The sequence below is a fragment of the Periplaneta americana genome, chromosome 13 (assembly GCF_040183065.1).
Source record: "Periplaneta americana isolate PAMFEO1 chromosome 13, P.americana_PAMFEO1_priV1, whole genome shotgun sequence".
Classification (NCBI taxonomy): Eukaryota; Metazoa; Arthropoda; class Insecta; order Blattodea; family Blattidae; genus Periplaneta; species Periplaneta americana.
Genome location: NC_091129.1, coordinates 19,289,618 through 19,302,487, shown reverse-complemented (window position 1 = coordinate 19,302,487; position 12,870 = coordinate 19,289,618). Strand labels below are relative to the sequence as shown.

At 33.7% G+C, this 12,870-nt stretch overlaps 1 protein-coding gene across 1 annotated transcript in view; it reads left to right on the top strand.

Annotated features, from left to right (window-relative positions):
• The first annotated feature begins 3,720 nt into the window (after nt 1–3,720).
• The window catches only part of LOC138711770 (glucose dehydrogenase [FAD, quinone]-like), a 65,756-nt gene continuing 56,606 nt past the window's right edge, over nt 3,721–12,870 (top strand). Inside the window, exon 1 of the mRNA XM_069842963.1 lies at nt 3,721–3,841. Coding sequence (XP_069699064.1) covers nt 3,827–3,841 — 15 coding nt within the window. The 5' untranslated portion in view covers nt 3,721–3,826. The remainder of the gene's footprint in view (nt 3,842–12,870) is intronic.

Below are 12,870 nucleotides of genomic sequence, written 5' to 3'. Positions count from 1 at the left end.
TTATGTACAAAGAATCCTGTTCCTAATTGGTGATTATTGTTTCCTTCCCCATAATACAACAAGTAATCTCCTATTTGTGATATGCCATTCCCATCTAACCTAACCTCTTGTACTCCTACGAAGTCTATTCTATATCTAGCTAGTTCTTTTGCTACTAATGTTACCCCTCCTGTTCTATAAAGACTAGTTACGTTCCAAGTGCCAAATCTCAAAACCTTATTCCTTTGCTGTGGTCGTGCCAGAGAATCAGTCCTATTCCGAGGCTTATTGTAGGAATTCGTAACAAGCTGTTTTTTACGGTGATGGGTTGTTAGCCCTTCGCCCAACCCCCAAGCTGGAGGACCACCCCTTATCGGCTGTCCACGACTGCTTATTCAATATATTCGCAGCTACCCTCCATATCTGGAGGCCGTCTCCTCTATCCGCAACCTGAGGACGCGCCATGCCGTGGTGATAGGGACCCACCATACATGGTTATTATTATTATTATTAGTATTATTATTATTATTATTATTATTATTATTATTTATACTTATGGCTTTTACAGGACCCGGAGGTTCATTGCCGCCCTGACATAAGCCCTCCATCGATCCCTATCCTGATCAAGATTAATCCAGTCTCTACCCTCATATCTCACCTCCTTCAAATCCATTTTAATATTATGCTCCCAACTAGGTCTCGGCCTCCACAAAAGTATTTTTATTGCTATTATTATTATTATTACTACTATTGATACTTATTTATTATTGATATCAAGAAATACAGAATTTTATTAGTGCACTTTTATTCGATTATTTTAAGGTTTTTAAAGACGTACTTGCATGCATATTTAGTAGGTTTTTAGGGCATGAACTTCCTGGCTCTAATAATAACACATGGAACATGTATTAGGAAAGCCATCCTGTGTTGGTACCGATACTAATACAATTTATACAACAATCTCTGTATGACTTTTCCTTTTCAACCTTCGAAAGTTTGGTCAGCGAATAGGGATTATAAAGAATGGACACTGAGCGAATTTTCCTGTGTTTTGTTTCTCTGTGCGCCAGCGGCTAGTTCCACTTTCAAGCGCTAGAGGTAGTGTAATCGAGCATACGCTAAGATAATAATTGAGAATAGAATTAAGGCACAGGATCCAAACATCGCCTACCTTATTGCATAATCCAGTAACGCTTTGCTTCAAATAAATTCAAGTTAACAGCTTTTCCTTATTTCTCAGTGACAAACTAGTTGTAATAATAATATTTTATATTTCAGATATAATACATTATATTATAAAATAATATAATACATTATATTATAAAATAATATAATACATTATAAAATTAAGTATCGAATTCGTTTAATATTTGCATAATAATATAATATAGGTATATGGTTTTACTTCTCGTAAGAGTTTTGTTTTTCCATTTTCGGCGCTATCAAATCATTACATATTTTAATTGTTGTTGGAGTCAACGTCTCAAGTCTCATTATAAAGGAACTCTAGAGTCTAGACATTACAGTTAATGAAGGATTTATTATTGTATGTGTTATATTTCCGCTGTGTCGACTGCTAGTTGGTGTGATGTCAGCGCCAACTCTAGGGAGAAAGCAGAATCTGACGCTCTAGCTGGCTTGAAGGTCATTAAAATCAGTCCGGCTACATAAAAGGTACCGACGCGAAGTGTCCATTCTTTATAATCCCTATTCGCTGGTTTGGTTCAGGTGGGTGATTTCCTGAAATTTTGAGCATTAGAGGTTTTTCAGGATGATCGAAAGAACTATATAGTCTTCGTTATTAATAGTGAATCATAACTTTGATTTTTTATTGTAATTTATCTATGTGAATTTATTATGTACGGATCCTTCTCTGAGTATAAGATCACTCTCTGAGTATATTTTTACATCGTTTACGTCTCTGGTAATAAACCATATGTCTTTAGTACCAAAAAGCGGACACTTCTTCTTCCGCCAGACTATCCAGAGTTCACCACAAGCGGTGGATCTATCTGTGTAAACTTTAAATTATGTTTTATTTAACAACGCTCGCAACTGCCGAGGTTATATCAGCGTTGTCGGCGTCCCGCGGAATTTTCTCCTGCAGGAGTTCTTTTACATGCCAGTAAATCTGCTGACATGAGCCTGTAGCATTTAAGCACACTTAAAAACCATCGACCTGGTCCGGAATCGAACCCGCAATCTGGGGCATAGAAGGCCAGCACTATACCAACTGCGCCAATCAGGGCGACTATACCTGTGTACATTACACTAGTAGTGAATGATGATGATGTTGATAATTGATGATGCCACAGGAAACCGGAGTACCTAGGAGAGACCCCTGTGTTGCACGAGAAAGTTGTAAATTCAAGGTGGATTGTATTGCATTGTATTTATTAACATTCCATGGTATTCATACATTGCTTTACAGCTAGAATATGGAACAAGTCAAAAAACTTAATACTATTACAAAGTCTTAGTTTATAGTCACAGTCTAGATGAAATATATACAGACGAGATTTACAATATAGTCTACTAGTACAACACATAGTTTTAGTATCAATTTCATGAAGTGTTATTGAATGTCATGAATTCACCTACAGACTAGAAGGCGTGAGAAATTAGGTACTTCTTTAGTTTGGCCCTAAATAATGTTATGTTTTGAGTTTCATTTTTTATATAGATAGGGAGGCTATTAAAAAAATTTACTGCCATATAACGCACTCCTTTTTGATAGCACGATAGACTTGCCGATGGAGTATGAAAGTCATTTTTTGACGTGTATTTATGCTATAAACTGTTGAATTAGTTACAAAGTTTTCATGATTACATATGTGGAAGATTATTAATTAAAAAATATATGGACAAGCCATGGGCATTATTTGTAGTTTTTTGAAAATAGTCCTACACGATTCCCTAGATTTGGTACCTACTATTATTCTAATTACTCTTTTTTGTTGTGGGAATATACTGTTACTATCTGTGGAATTTCCCCAGAATATTATTCCAAAACTCATTACCGAGTGGAATTATGTAAAGTATATTGATATTTACTATCTTTTGCATAGATCTAACAGCAAAACAAGCTGAATTTAGTTTGTAGGTAATTTCTTTAATATGATTTTTCCAGTTTAACACATTATCGATTTTTAAGCCAAGAAATTTGGTTTTTGTTGTTTCTAATAGGGATCTATTGTTAATTATTGCGCTAGAAATTTGCGAGGTTGAATTTGGACAGGATTTAAATTGAATTATGTTAGTTTTGTTACAATTTAATACCAATTTATTGACTGAGAACCAGTCACAATTTGTGAAGAGAATTTCCTCATTGGAATGTGTTGGAGTTATTGGCTGTAATTGACCTACATTTTTTATTAGGGGGGCAAGATCATTTATAAACAGGGTTTGAACCCGGTCCTCCCAGCTAAGCCCAGCGCGCTACCACTGAGCCACCGTTATTTTGGTTAAGTTAAGTAAAACAGGGTTTGTATGTCAGAGAAGTAAAATTAAAAGTGGTTAGAGACTCTGATAAGCGAGAAGCACCGAATGATTTACTTTCCAACAGGAAAGCTGTTGCTTCTACTACTGTTACTACTACTACCGCTACTATATTATGCTATGTAACATTACGAAATCTAATCGGAAGAGCCAGATCGGTCACCGAGCACGAGCAAGGAGGGATTTCCTCGCCGGCTCCGCCCCTCTTTATCCTTGAGCGTGACATCACATCGGCGAGCTTCCTCACTTCCCTAATACTGCATTTAAATGCTAGCGCCGTCCGCGTTTCGAGCTCAGTTGTGGCGAAGGTACGCTCGAAGCTCAGATCGGCCGGCAGTGTGACGTCAGCATGTCTACTCTCCAGGTGAGCGTGCGTAAAGCATTCGCGCGTGCGGTTACAGACTCGCTCTTATCTTGATATGGGACTTGTATCGTATTATTCATTCATAATAAACTCGTCTCCTAAATTAACACAACAGTTATGGTTTTAAATTATAATAATTTTATCCTAATATTAAATGCTGTTTTGGTTTCAGTAAAAGAAACACAAGTTTATTTTATACCATAAATAAAAGTGGAAATTTAAGTTTCTTAACCTTACCCCTGACGTTTTGAAAGTTTTATAGGCTCCATCATCAGCTTCGATTTTTTCTAGATCAGAAAGGAGGTATTAAATCTTAACACAACTATCAACAATATACCTCTATTAGAAACATATAAAAATTGGAGATTTATCCTTCGAAGAAGTGGAAAAATTCAAATATCTTGGAGCAACAGTAACATAAATGACACTCGGGAGGAAATTAAACGCAGAATAAATATGGGAAATGCGTGTTATTATTCCGTTGAGAAGCTCTTATCATCCAGTCTGCTGTCCAAAAATCTGAAAGTTAGAATTTATAAAACAGTTATATTACCGGTTGTTCTGTATGGTTGTGAAACTTGGACTCTCACTCTGAGAGAGGAACATAGATTAAGGGTGTTTGAGAATAAGGTTCTTAGGAAAATATTTGGGGCTAGGCGGAATGAAGTTACAGGGGAATGGAGAAAGTTACACAACACAGAACTGCACGCATTGTATTCTTCACCTGACATAATTAGGAGCATTAAATCCAGACGTTTGAGATGGGCAGGGCATGTAGCACGTATGGGCGAATCCAGAAATGCATATAGAGTGTTAGTTGGGAGGCCGGAGGGAAAAAGACCTTTAGGGAGGCCGAGACGTAGATGGGAGGATAATATTAAAATGGATTTGAGGGAGGTGGGGTATGATGATAGAGACTGGATTAATCTTGCACAGGATAGGGACCGCTGGCGGGCTTATGTGAGGGCGACAATGAACCTTCGGGTTCCTTAAAAGCCATTCTGTAAGAAACATCAACAACCAAATTTATTGGTGTGCATATTAATAATATAATAAATTGGAAAAATTATATCAAAGAAATAACCCCCAAACTTAGCTCAGCATACTTCGCAATTAGGTCGTTACAACAATTTCTAAACGGCAGTATCTTAAAGACAATATATTTTGCCTATTTTCATTCCATTATGTCCTACGGAATAATATTTTGGGGAAATTCTGCAGATAGTAAAAATATATTCTTATTACAAAAAAGAGCCATTAGAATAATAGTTGGAGCAAAGGCTAGAGAATCATGTAGATTATTTAAAAAAAAATTAGAGATTCTAACCTTAACAAATCAATACATATACTGTACAATAAATTTCCTCTTATGTAATAAAGAAAATTTTCCAACTAACTCAGCCATACATAGTATAAATACCCGCAGAAGGAATGATTTTCATACGCCATCATCAAATTTATCATGATTTCAAAGGGGAGTACGTTACATGGCGATAAAAATGTTCAATAGTCTTCCTGAAGACATTAAGAATCATAGCCAAAACTCTGCATTATTTAAGGTAAAACTAAAAAATTACTTAATATCTCACACTTTCTATTCTGTAGATGAATTCTTGACATTTCACAGTACTGTGTAAATATTATAATACTATTAAATGGTAAACATACTACATTGTATAAAATCTTACTGTTATTAAGGCATTAATTCTCTACATATTTCATATTTGCATTTTATGTGTATTGCATCTTATTGTTAAACTTAAGAATTGGACATATTCTTTATTCTATGCTATAAAGCAAATGTAAGAATATAATAGAACGAATAAATCTGTCTATCTATCTAACACATAACCGAAGAACACAAATTTTTCTTCACAATCAATTCGCAGTGATAATAATAATAATAATAATAATAATAATAATAATAATAATAATAATAATAATAATAATAATAATAATAATAATTTTTTATTTTCTCTGGGACAGTTAAGGCCATAAGGCCCTCTCTTCCACTCAATCAGCCTTAATCAATACAAAACATATTTAAATTACGAATATTTACGCCACACTTAAGAGGTTCTCCAGCAATATTCTTCAGTTAATTTTTAACGACTAGTAGACTACATATTTATTTAAATTTAGATAAATCAATAAAGTAAAGTAGTAACTTAATTTATGAGCTAATTTAATTCAATCAATTATAATTAATTTGAGATTTGACATAGCTAGTAAAATGGTGAAAATTAATTTAATATAAGCTTGCTAGAACTATGTTACAGGGAGAAAAAAATATATATATAAATCTAAAATATATTTCTATAATGAGAATATTGATGTAATTGCCATTAGAGGTTTTGTAAATCCATTTAGAGAAATTAATGATGATAATAAAAACAATGGACAGATGTTAGTTTCATTATAAGTAATAAATATTAATCAGCAATTAATTTGTTAAGTAAGAATTTATGTAATTTTGACCTAAATGAAGTTATTGTCCAACAACCCCTTACATCACTCGGTAGCGAGATCATTTTCTAGCAACTGAAACTGTATAAGATGAAGAATATAAAGATGTCTTGTGGTAGGGTATAATGAGTAAATTGTTATAATGAGATCTTGTACTTAGCTGATGATATGCGGATAAATTTTGAAAACGAGAAGCCAAATAGATTGGGGTAGCGGTGCGCAGAATTTGAAATAAGAGAACAAGAGAATGCAGGGCTCGTCGATCGCTTAGCCTTAGCCAAGACAGAGTTTGGAAAGACGGGGAAACATGATCATACTTACGAATATTACAAATATAACGGACGCACGCATTATGCACACGTTGTAGTCTTAATTTTCAAAATATAACAGCCCAGATGTAGTATTTGAGAGAATTAATTATAATTTCCATTATATATGATATAAAAGGTAAGCGATTAGAGAAAACGTTACCATTTTTTTACTTGGCTATTTAAAGACGCTGTATCAACTACGAGGTTATTTAGTGTCGATGGGACTGGTGATAGTGAGATGATATTTGGCGAGATCAGGTCGAGTATTCGCCATAGACTACCTGATATTTTCCTTACGGTTAGGGTAAACCTCGGAAAAAACCCAACCAAGTAATCAGCCGAAGCGGGAATTGAACCCGCGCCCGAGCGCAACTTCGGATCGGCAGGCAAGCCGAAAACGTTGCAATAGATATTCTTAATGGTTATCGTTACCGTGTAATTTTCATTTCTCGTAGCAGTAGTTAAAAATTCATTCTTACAACATCAGACCGAAACAATGACTAAAAATTATGTATAAGTATTCTATTTTTTGTTTAACTTTTAGCAATTCATTTTCATTTTTATACCTCAGTTCTAAAGCTGCAAATATATTTCATGTAGTATGTAGATTTCTATGGATCTGTGTATGTAAGTGTAGTTACATTTTTTATTCTAGGATCTACTGTTTTCAACATCAGTCATATGTGAAAATATTTGAATATAGTGTATGAAATTAAATGTGGGATTTACATTTACTCCTAATCATATGAACTTGAAAATGAGGTAATTTTTATTATTGGCTACGAAAAGGGGCAAAGATATCTTGCATTCAAGTAAAGTGATATAAGCTATTACAGTAGAGTATCGATTATCCGAATACCGATCAACCGAAAGCGTTATAGTCGGAAAATTTGAATTTGAGTGCGTGCCATGTTGAAGTTTCGCTAGCGCTCTTAGCGAGATTTAGCGGCAAAAAAAAAAACGAGTCTCAGTTCTGAAGGAAAACAGAAAGAAAAGTTTGGACTTCTTTTCCTAAACTGTAGGCCTATTTTTAATGACCGTAGGCTAGTCAATTTTCTCTGTTACTTGTAAGACGTGTGATACGATATATATATATATATATATATATACATATATATATATACATATATATATATATATATTTTATGTACAGTTTTGTGTTTAATATCAGCGTGTCTTTGTTTCATACTGCTCCTATGACACCGGTACATTTTGTTTCCGTAATCGGTTATCCGAAAAATCAGTTATCCGAACACCCCCCCGTCTCCAATTGTTTCGGTTAATCGATGCTCTACTGCAGTGATGTCAATCGATGCCCATAGGAGCAAGCGCGCGCTTTAGAGCTCAGGAGAGCCTGAGCGCTTTACAGCGGAAAGGAAAGAGACAGACGAGAGAGGTAGTAATAGCCGCTTGGTCGAGCTATATTCAGGGATGGCCAGCTCTGATTCAATGATAAAGGGAGGAGAACTTATTAAAACTATATCCATGCGTATTATTGAAGATAATGTATTGAAAATTTTTAAAATATTCGCATGGAAATTGTTTGTAAGGAAATGAATTTACAAAGCAACTACTGTTACATCATAAGCAAAAGATATGTGCCAATGTGTTGTAAAAATGTAAGCTCTATAGCTTGAGGACATTTTGAGAAAATAATTTAATATTCTGATGTTAGGAAGTTGCTAACCAATATCACCTTAAAAGCATACGTAATGCGATAAGAGTTTTGTTATATAATATTAGTTACACTTAAAACAGATACAGCACATAGGTAACTTTGCTTTGTACTGTAACTTTGTTTTCATTAGTTTATTGATTACTTTTATAAGGCTAAAGGTACCATTAGTATCAATTCCAACTTATCATGTCATACCCAATCTCTTCTTTTTGGGATACTTTCTTAATGATTGATATATTTCATCCATTTAGTACAGTATAGTTGTACTACTATGCAATTTATGTGAATATTTCTTCTTAATTCTTTATTATGTTATTAACATTTAAAACACAACTGCAATATTAAGAAATTGGTATTAGTACTTTTGTTTTACAGACAATATAGATAATATCAAACAGAAAGAAGCCATATAAAAATAACGACATAAAATTTCACGTTCCGTTTGAAGTTTGTGCACCACTGTTTTCTTAATCCAACAGGCTGCTTGTTCATATACACAACCCTTCCTCTTTGCAAACTTAGCGCTTGATGCCCGCGCACGACGTCAAGGTCAGAAAAATGCGCTTGCTTTGACATCACTGCTCTACTGTATTATATACAGTATTATCCGAGTAGTGATTCCATAAAATTTCGACTTTTTTCTATTGAGTGTACTTACTGGTATCTTTCCGTTCTTCATGTTACAAAACTATCTTCAGTTTTTTCGTCTTTTCCATGTTTAGCTTCCTAGATTTCTTTTGCCTCTCATTGGATCAATAAAATTAGTCCTTTCTTTTTTATCCAATCGCAAAATATGTCCAGTTCTTTTACAACTCAGATTTCTGGCTAAAAGAAAGCATTATTGACATTTGTTCTGTTTATATTTTTCCCATTTCTGAACTTCTATCTCACTGGAATATTGAAAATTGAGATAAATAAGAATTTTGAATATATTAAAATCGAAATAAAAGAAATGTACTTAAAGTTTTATTAGTCTTTTAACGGCAATTAAGTTAAAGAGATTGTAGTGAGCTCAAATGAAACAATAACATGAAGTTGTATGAGGATGTAAGGAAGGAGAATATAGAAGGCATTTCTTCCAGCAGGCAGTGGTTTCGTGAATAACGTTACGAAAACTGCGTGCCATAATAGCAAAGTTTGTTAATGGGCGTAATGGCAATGGACTTCTGTGTGAAAACCATACGACTATTAGGTAGTCACTTTCACAGTGGATGAAGTAAATTAACGACCCATTTAAACGTATTCTCTCCTTAAAAAAAGGAAAATGCAGCATTCGGATTCCACTCTTTATTAATATAACACAGTCCGTTATTTGCCTGTTTTATTCTTAACACGTTTTAGGTAATTCAAATATTATTATATTCTTCATGCAGGTGACGAGTCGCTCAACTCTTTTTCTCTAAAAATTATCATCCTTTTTTCTTTATCGGTTACATAACTTTGTAACAGTTTAGTATTTAGTTTTTATTTATTTAACCTGGTAGAGATAAGGCCGTCAGCCCTTCTCTGCCCCTCTACCAGGAGATTCCAACTATAATATGAACAATAAAATCACAATTAGTATTAAATTTACAATTACAATTACAAATGAAATTACAATTAGTATTAAATTTACAATTACAATTACAATAAAAATCAAAGTACGAAAAGATTACCTGACTAATAAAAGCTAGATAATTTATCAACAGTTATCTCAATAGAGATTTTGATTTATCTAGAGAAAATCAAAACTCGAGTGGGATTTAATTGACTATTACACAATTAGAAGAAAGTATATAAAGATTAGAAGTAACGAATTACTCCAATACAATAAAATATTAATTGACTTACGAAAATACAAAACTGTCTTCAAATTTGTACCATCTCAACATTATAAATATTACGCAAATAGATGGCAATAGTGTGTCATGAATAGCTGTTTTCTTATCAGTTGTGCCAACTATGGAATCTTCATTGAACTCTGTGGCCGGTTACTGGTCAAGAAGGCTTTGTTGATTCAGTTTCATTTTTATTAAAACAGTTGCATTCCACTTCAATCATCCGGATCCCAGTAATCAACGTCATTTGACAGATGATTTTCAATAAATCTTAGTATTAAACGATCTCTGATATGTGACTATCCATAATATCATATAGCAGAATCTATAACATAACCTAAATAATATAAACGAGTGTTAGAAAATTTTTAATTAGGGATGATGAAATAAACAAGAAACATTTTAATTAACGATGATGAAATAAAAAATAAACATCAATAATTTTAAAAGAAACAATTATTGAAAGTACAATTTTCAAATTTCAATGTTTTAGTGGTTGGTGGTTCAGTTGATGTTATATTGGATGTGTGCGTAAAAGAAGTGAACTCGGTGATGTACATGGTGTATACCTCAACTTATTCAGGATTTTCGAATGGTGCTCTTCATTTATTTGTAAATAGGGTTTCAGGGAAGATGCATACCTATGACCAGTGACCTTTATTAATTCTTGTTCTTGAATGCCAATGCGAGTCATATTTGAAAGTGCTGTGCATCGACTGGAGTGGTTTGTAATTTTCTGTTTTTTGACGTCCAGACCAGTGCAGTTTGAAATGTTGGCAAACAAAGAAACAAATGCTAGGGTAGTGATAAAAATAAACAAATGCTAGGGACGCGATAAAATTGTGCGATAAGCAGCCATGATTGGTTGAAAGACGTCCTTTCGTACCGTTTTATTGGTCAAAAGTAGTATGACGTAGTAAAAGTGTAATAGTCATAGAAAAACAAAGAATATTTTATATTTACTGAATTACAAATTAAACCTAGAATAACAAAATTGTATAGTTATGAGATTACTGGATATTGAAATATTTTGTGACAGATTAAGGAAACTATTTACAAGAAATCAATTACTGACCAAGTGCCTAGTAAGTTTGAGTTTGAATTCAATTTTATTTCGACAGTCCCTGATGCTAGCAGGTAGCGAATTCCAGAGTCTTGGCAGGGCTATTGTGAAAGAGGATGAGTATGAGGAGATGCGATGGGATGGTATTGTTAGTATTGTTTCATGACGAGAGCGTGTGTTCAGATTATGGTGGGAAGAAAGGTAAGTGAAGCGAGACGACAGGTACGAAGGAATAGAAAAGTTCAAGATTTCGAAGTGAAAGAGAAGTGAATGTAAATTTATTTTCTTATCTAGTTTAAGCCAACCTAATTCTTCCAGGGATGGGGTAATATGATCATATTTACGAACATTGCTTACAAAACGTACACACAAATTATGAGCACGCTGAAGTTTCGTTTTGTTGTCGCTGGAGAGGTCAGTCAGTAAAATGTCAGCATAGTCAAAATAGCGAACATTTATCCTTTTTAGCACATGAATAATAGAATATACTTTTCTGCAGGTTGAGAGTGACGTAAATATAATTGGTGTTTGGCATGACGAATCCAGGAATCGCTCCTTGGGATTACCCGATATTTGTCCTACAGGAAAAAATAAACTTCTAAAGGAAAGTGATATGGGATTTATCGATTTTCTATAATTCCATGAAGGTTTATACTGTCCAAGATTGTTATCCTGAGCATGGTTGGGATTATAAGAATGTTTGCTGAAATATGTAAATAATACAATTGAAATCATGAACAGATATGTTGAATGTAGTACTAAAGAGACTGCTTTAGAGACATTAGGTCTACAAGAGTTTTAACGGTTCAATTCAGTTCAAATAAAACACTAGCTTCGTAACGAAATAAGTGCGTTCCAGAATTACATTTCCATTTCCTGAAGCATTTATCTCAACAATTAAATTCTGCCGTTAAAATTGATTCATTTTTTCTAGTGTATAATATTTCAATTAGAAATTCGTAGGAAGATCAGTTTGTGGAAATGAGAAAAAAAATAGTCATGTTGGGTACACCTAACACTATCTTCGGCGTTATCAGTACTGGTGGTTTCTAAGGCACGATGCCGGATAAGGGCGAGGCTCTTAAGTACATGATGTTAAGGTAACCGAGGTTGGCGTTACATGTGGTAACCTGGGATCAATGGCGTAACTCCTGCATTCTGCATCCATAAGCGCTAACAATAGCAATAGAGTTATTTAATGATAATTCGGCCTTCTCTTCCACTCAACCAGTATGATAGAAAATTACTACATTGCTATGAATATAACATAATTAATACAATAAAATACAATACAACTATACGGAAATTATGGAATATATGGAAATTATTTACTACCCTGAGACCAATACTTTTCTTCAGCCCTAGTGATTACATGGAGAAAAACAAGAAATGCTTCTTGCTTTTAGACTTCTCTTTATAAATTAATTAATATATTCTAAAAAATAATGGCATAGGCCCTATTAACCTAATTATATTTCTGCTCACAAAATGTCTTTATTAAAGATTAAGAATTTATAAATAAATGAAGAGTCCACTGCAAGAATGATGGATTACATTTGGAATACATTTTGCAGAAGAAGCAATTGAAAGTTTAAAATACTTAGCGCACAAAGCTTAACTGTGATTTTCCGATCATTACTGGACAATGACTATCAGTGTTAATGCCATATAACTCTCTATGTACAGTATGTATG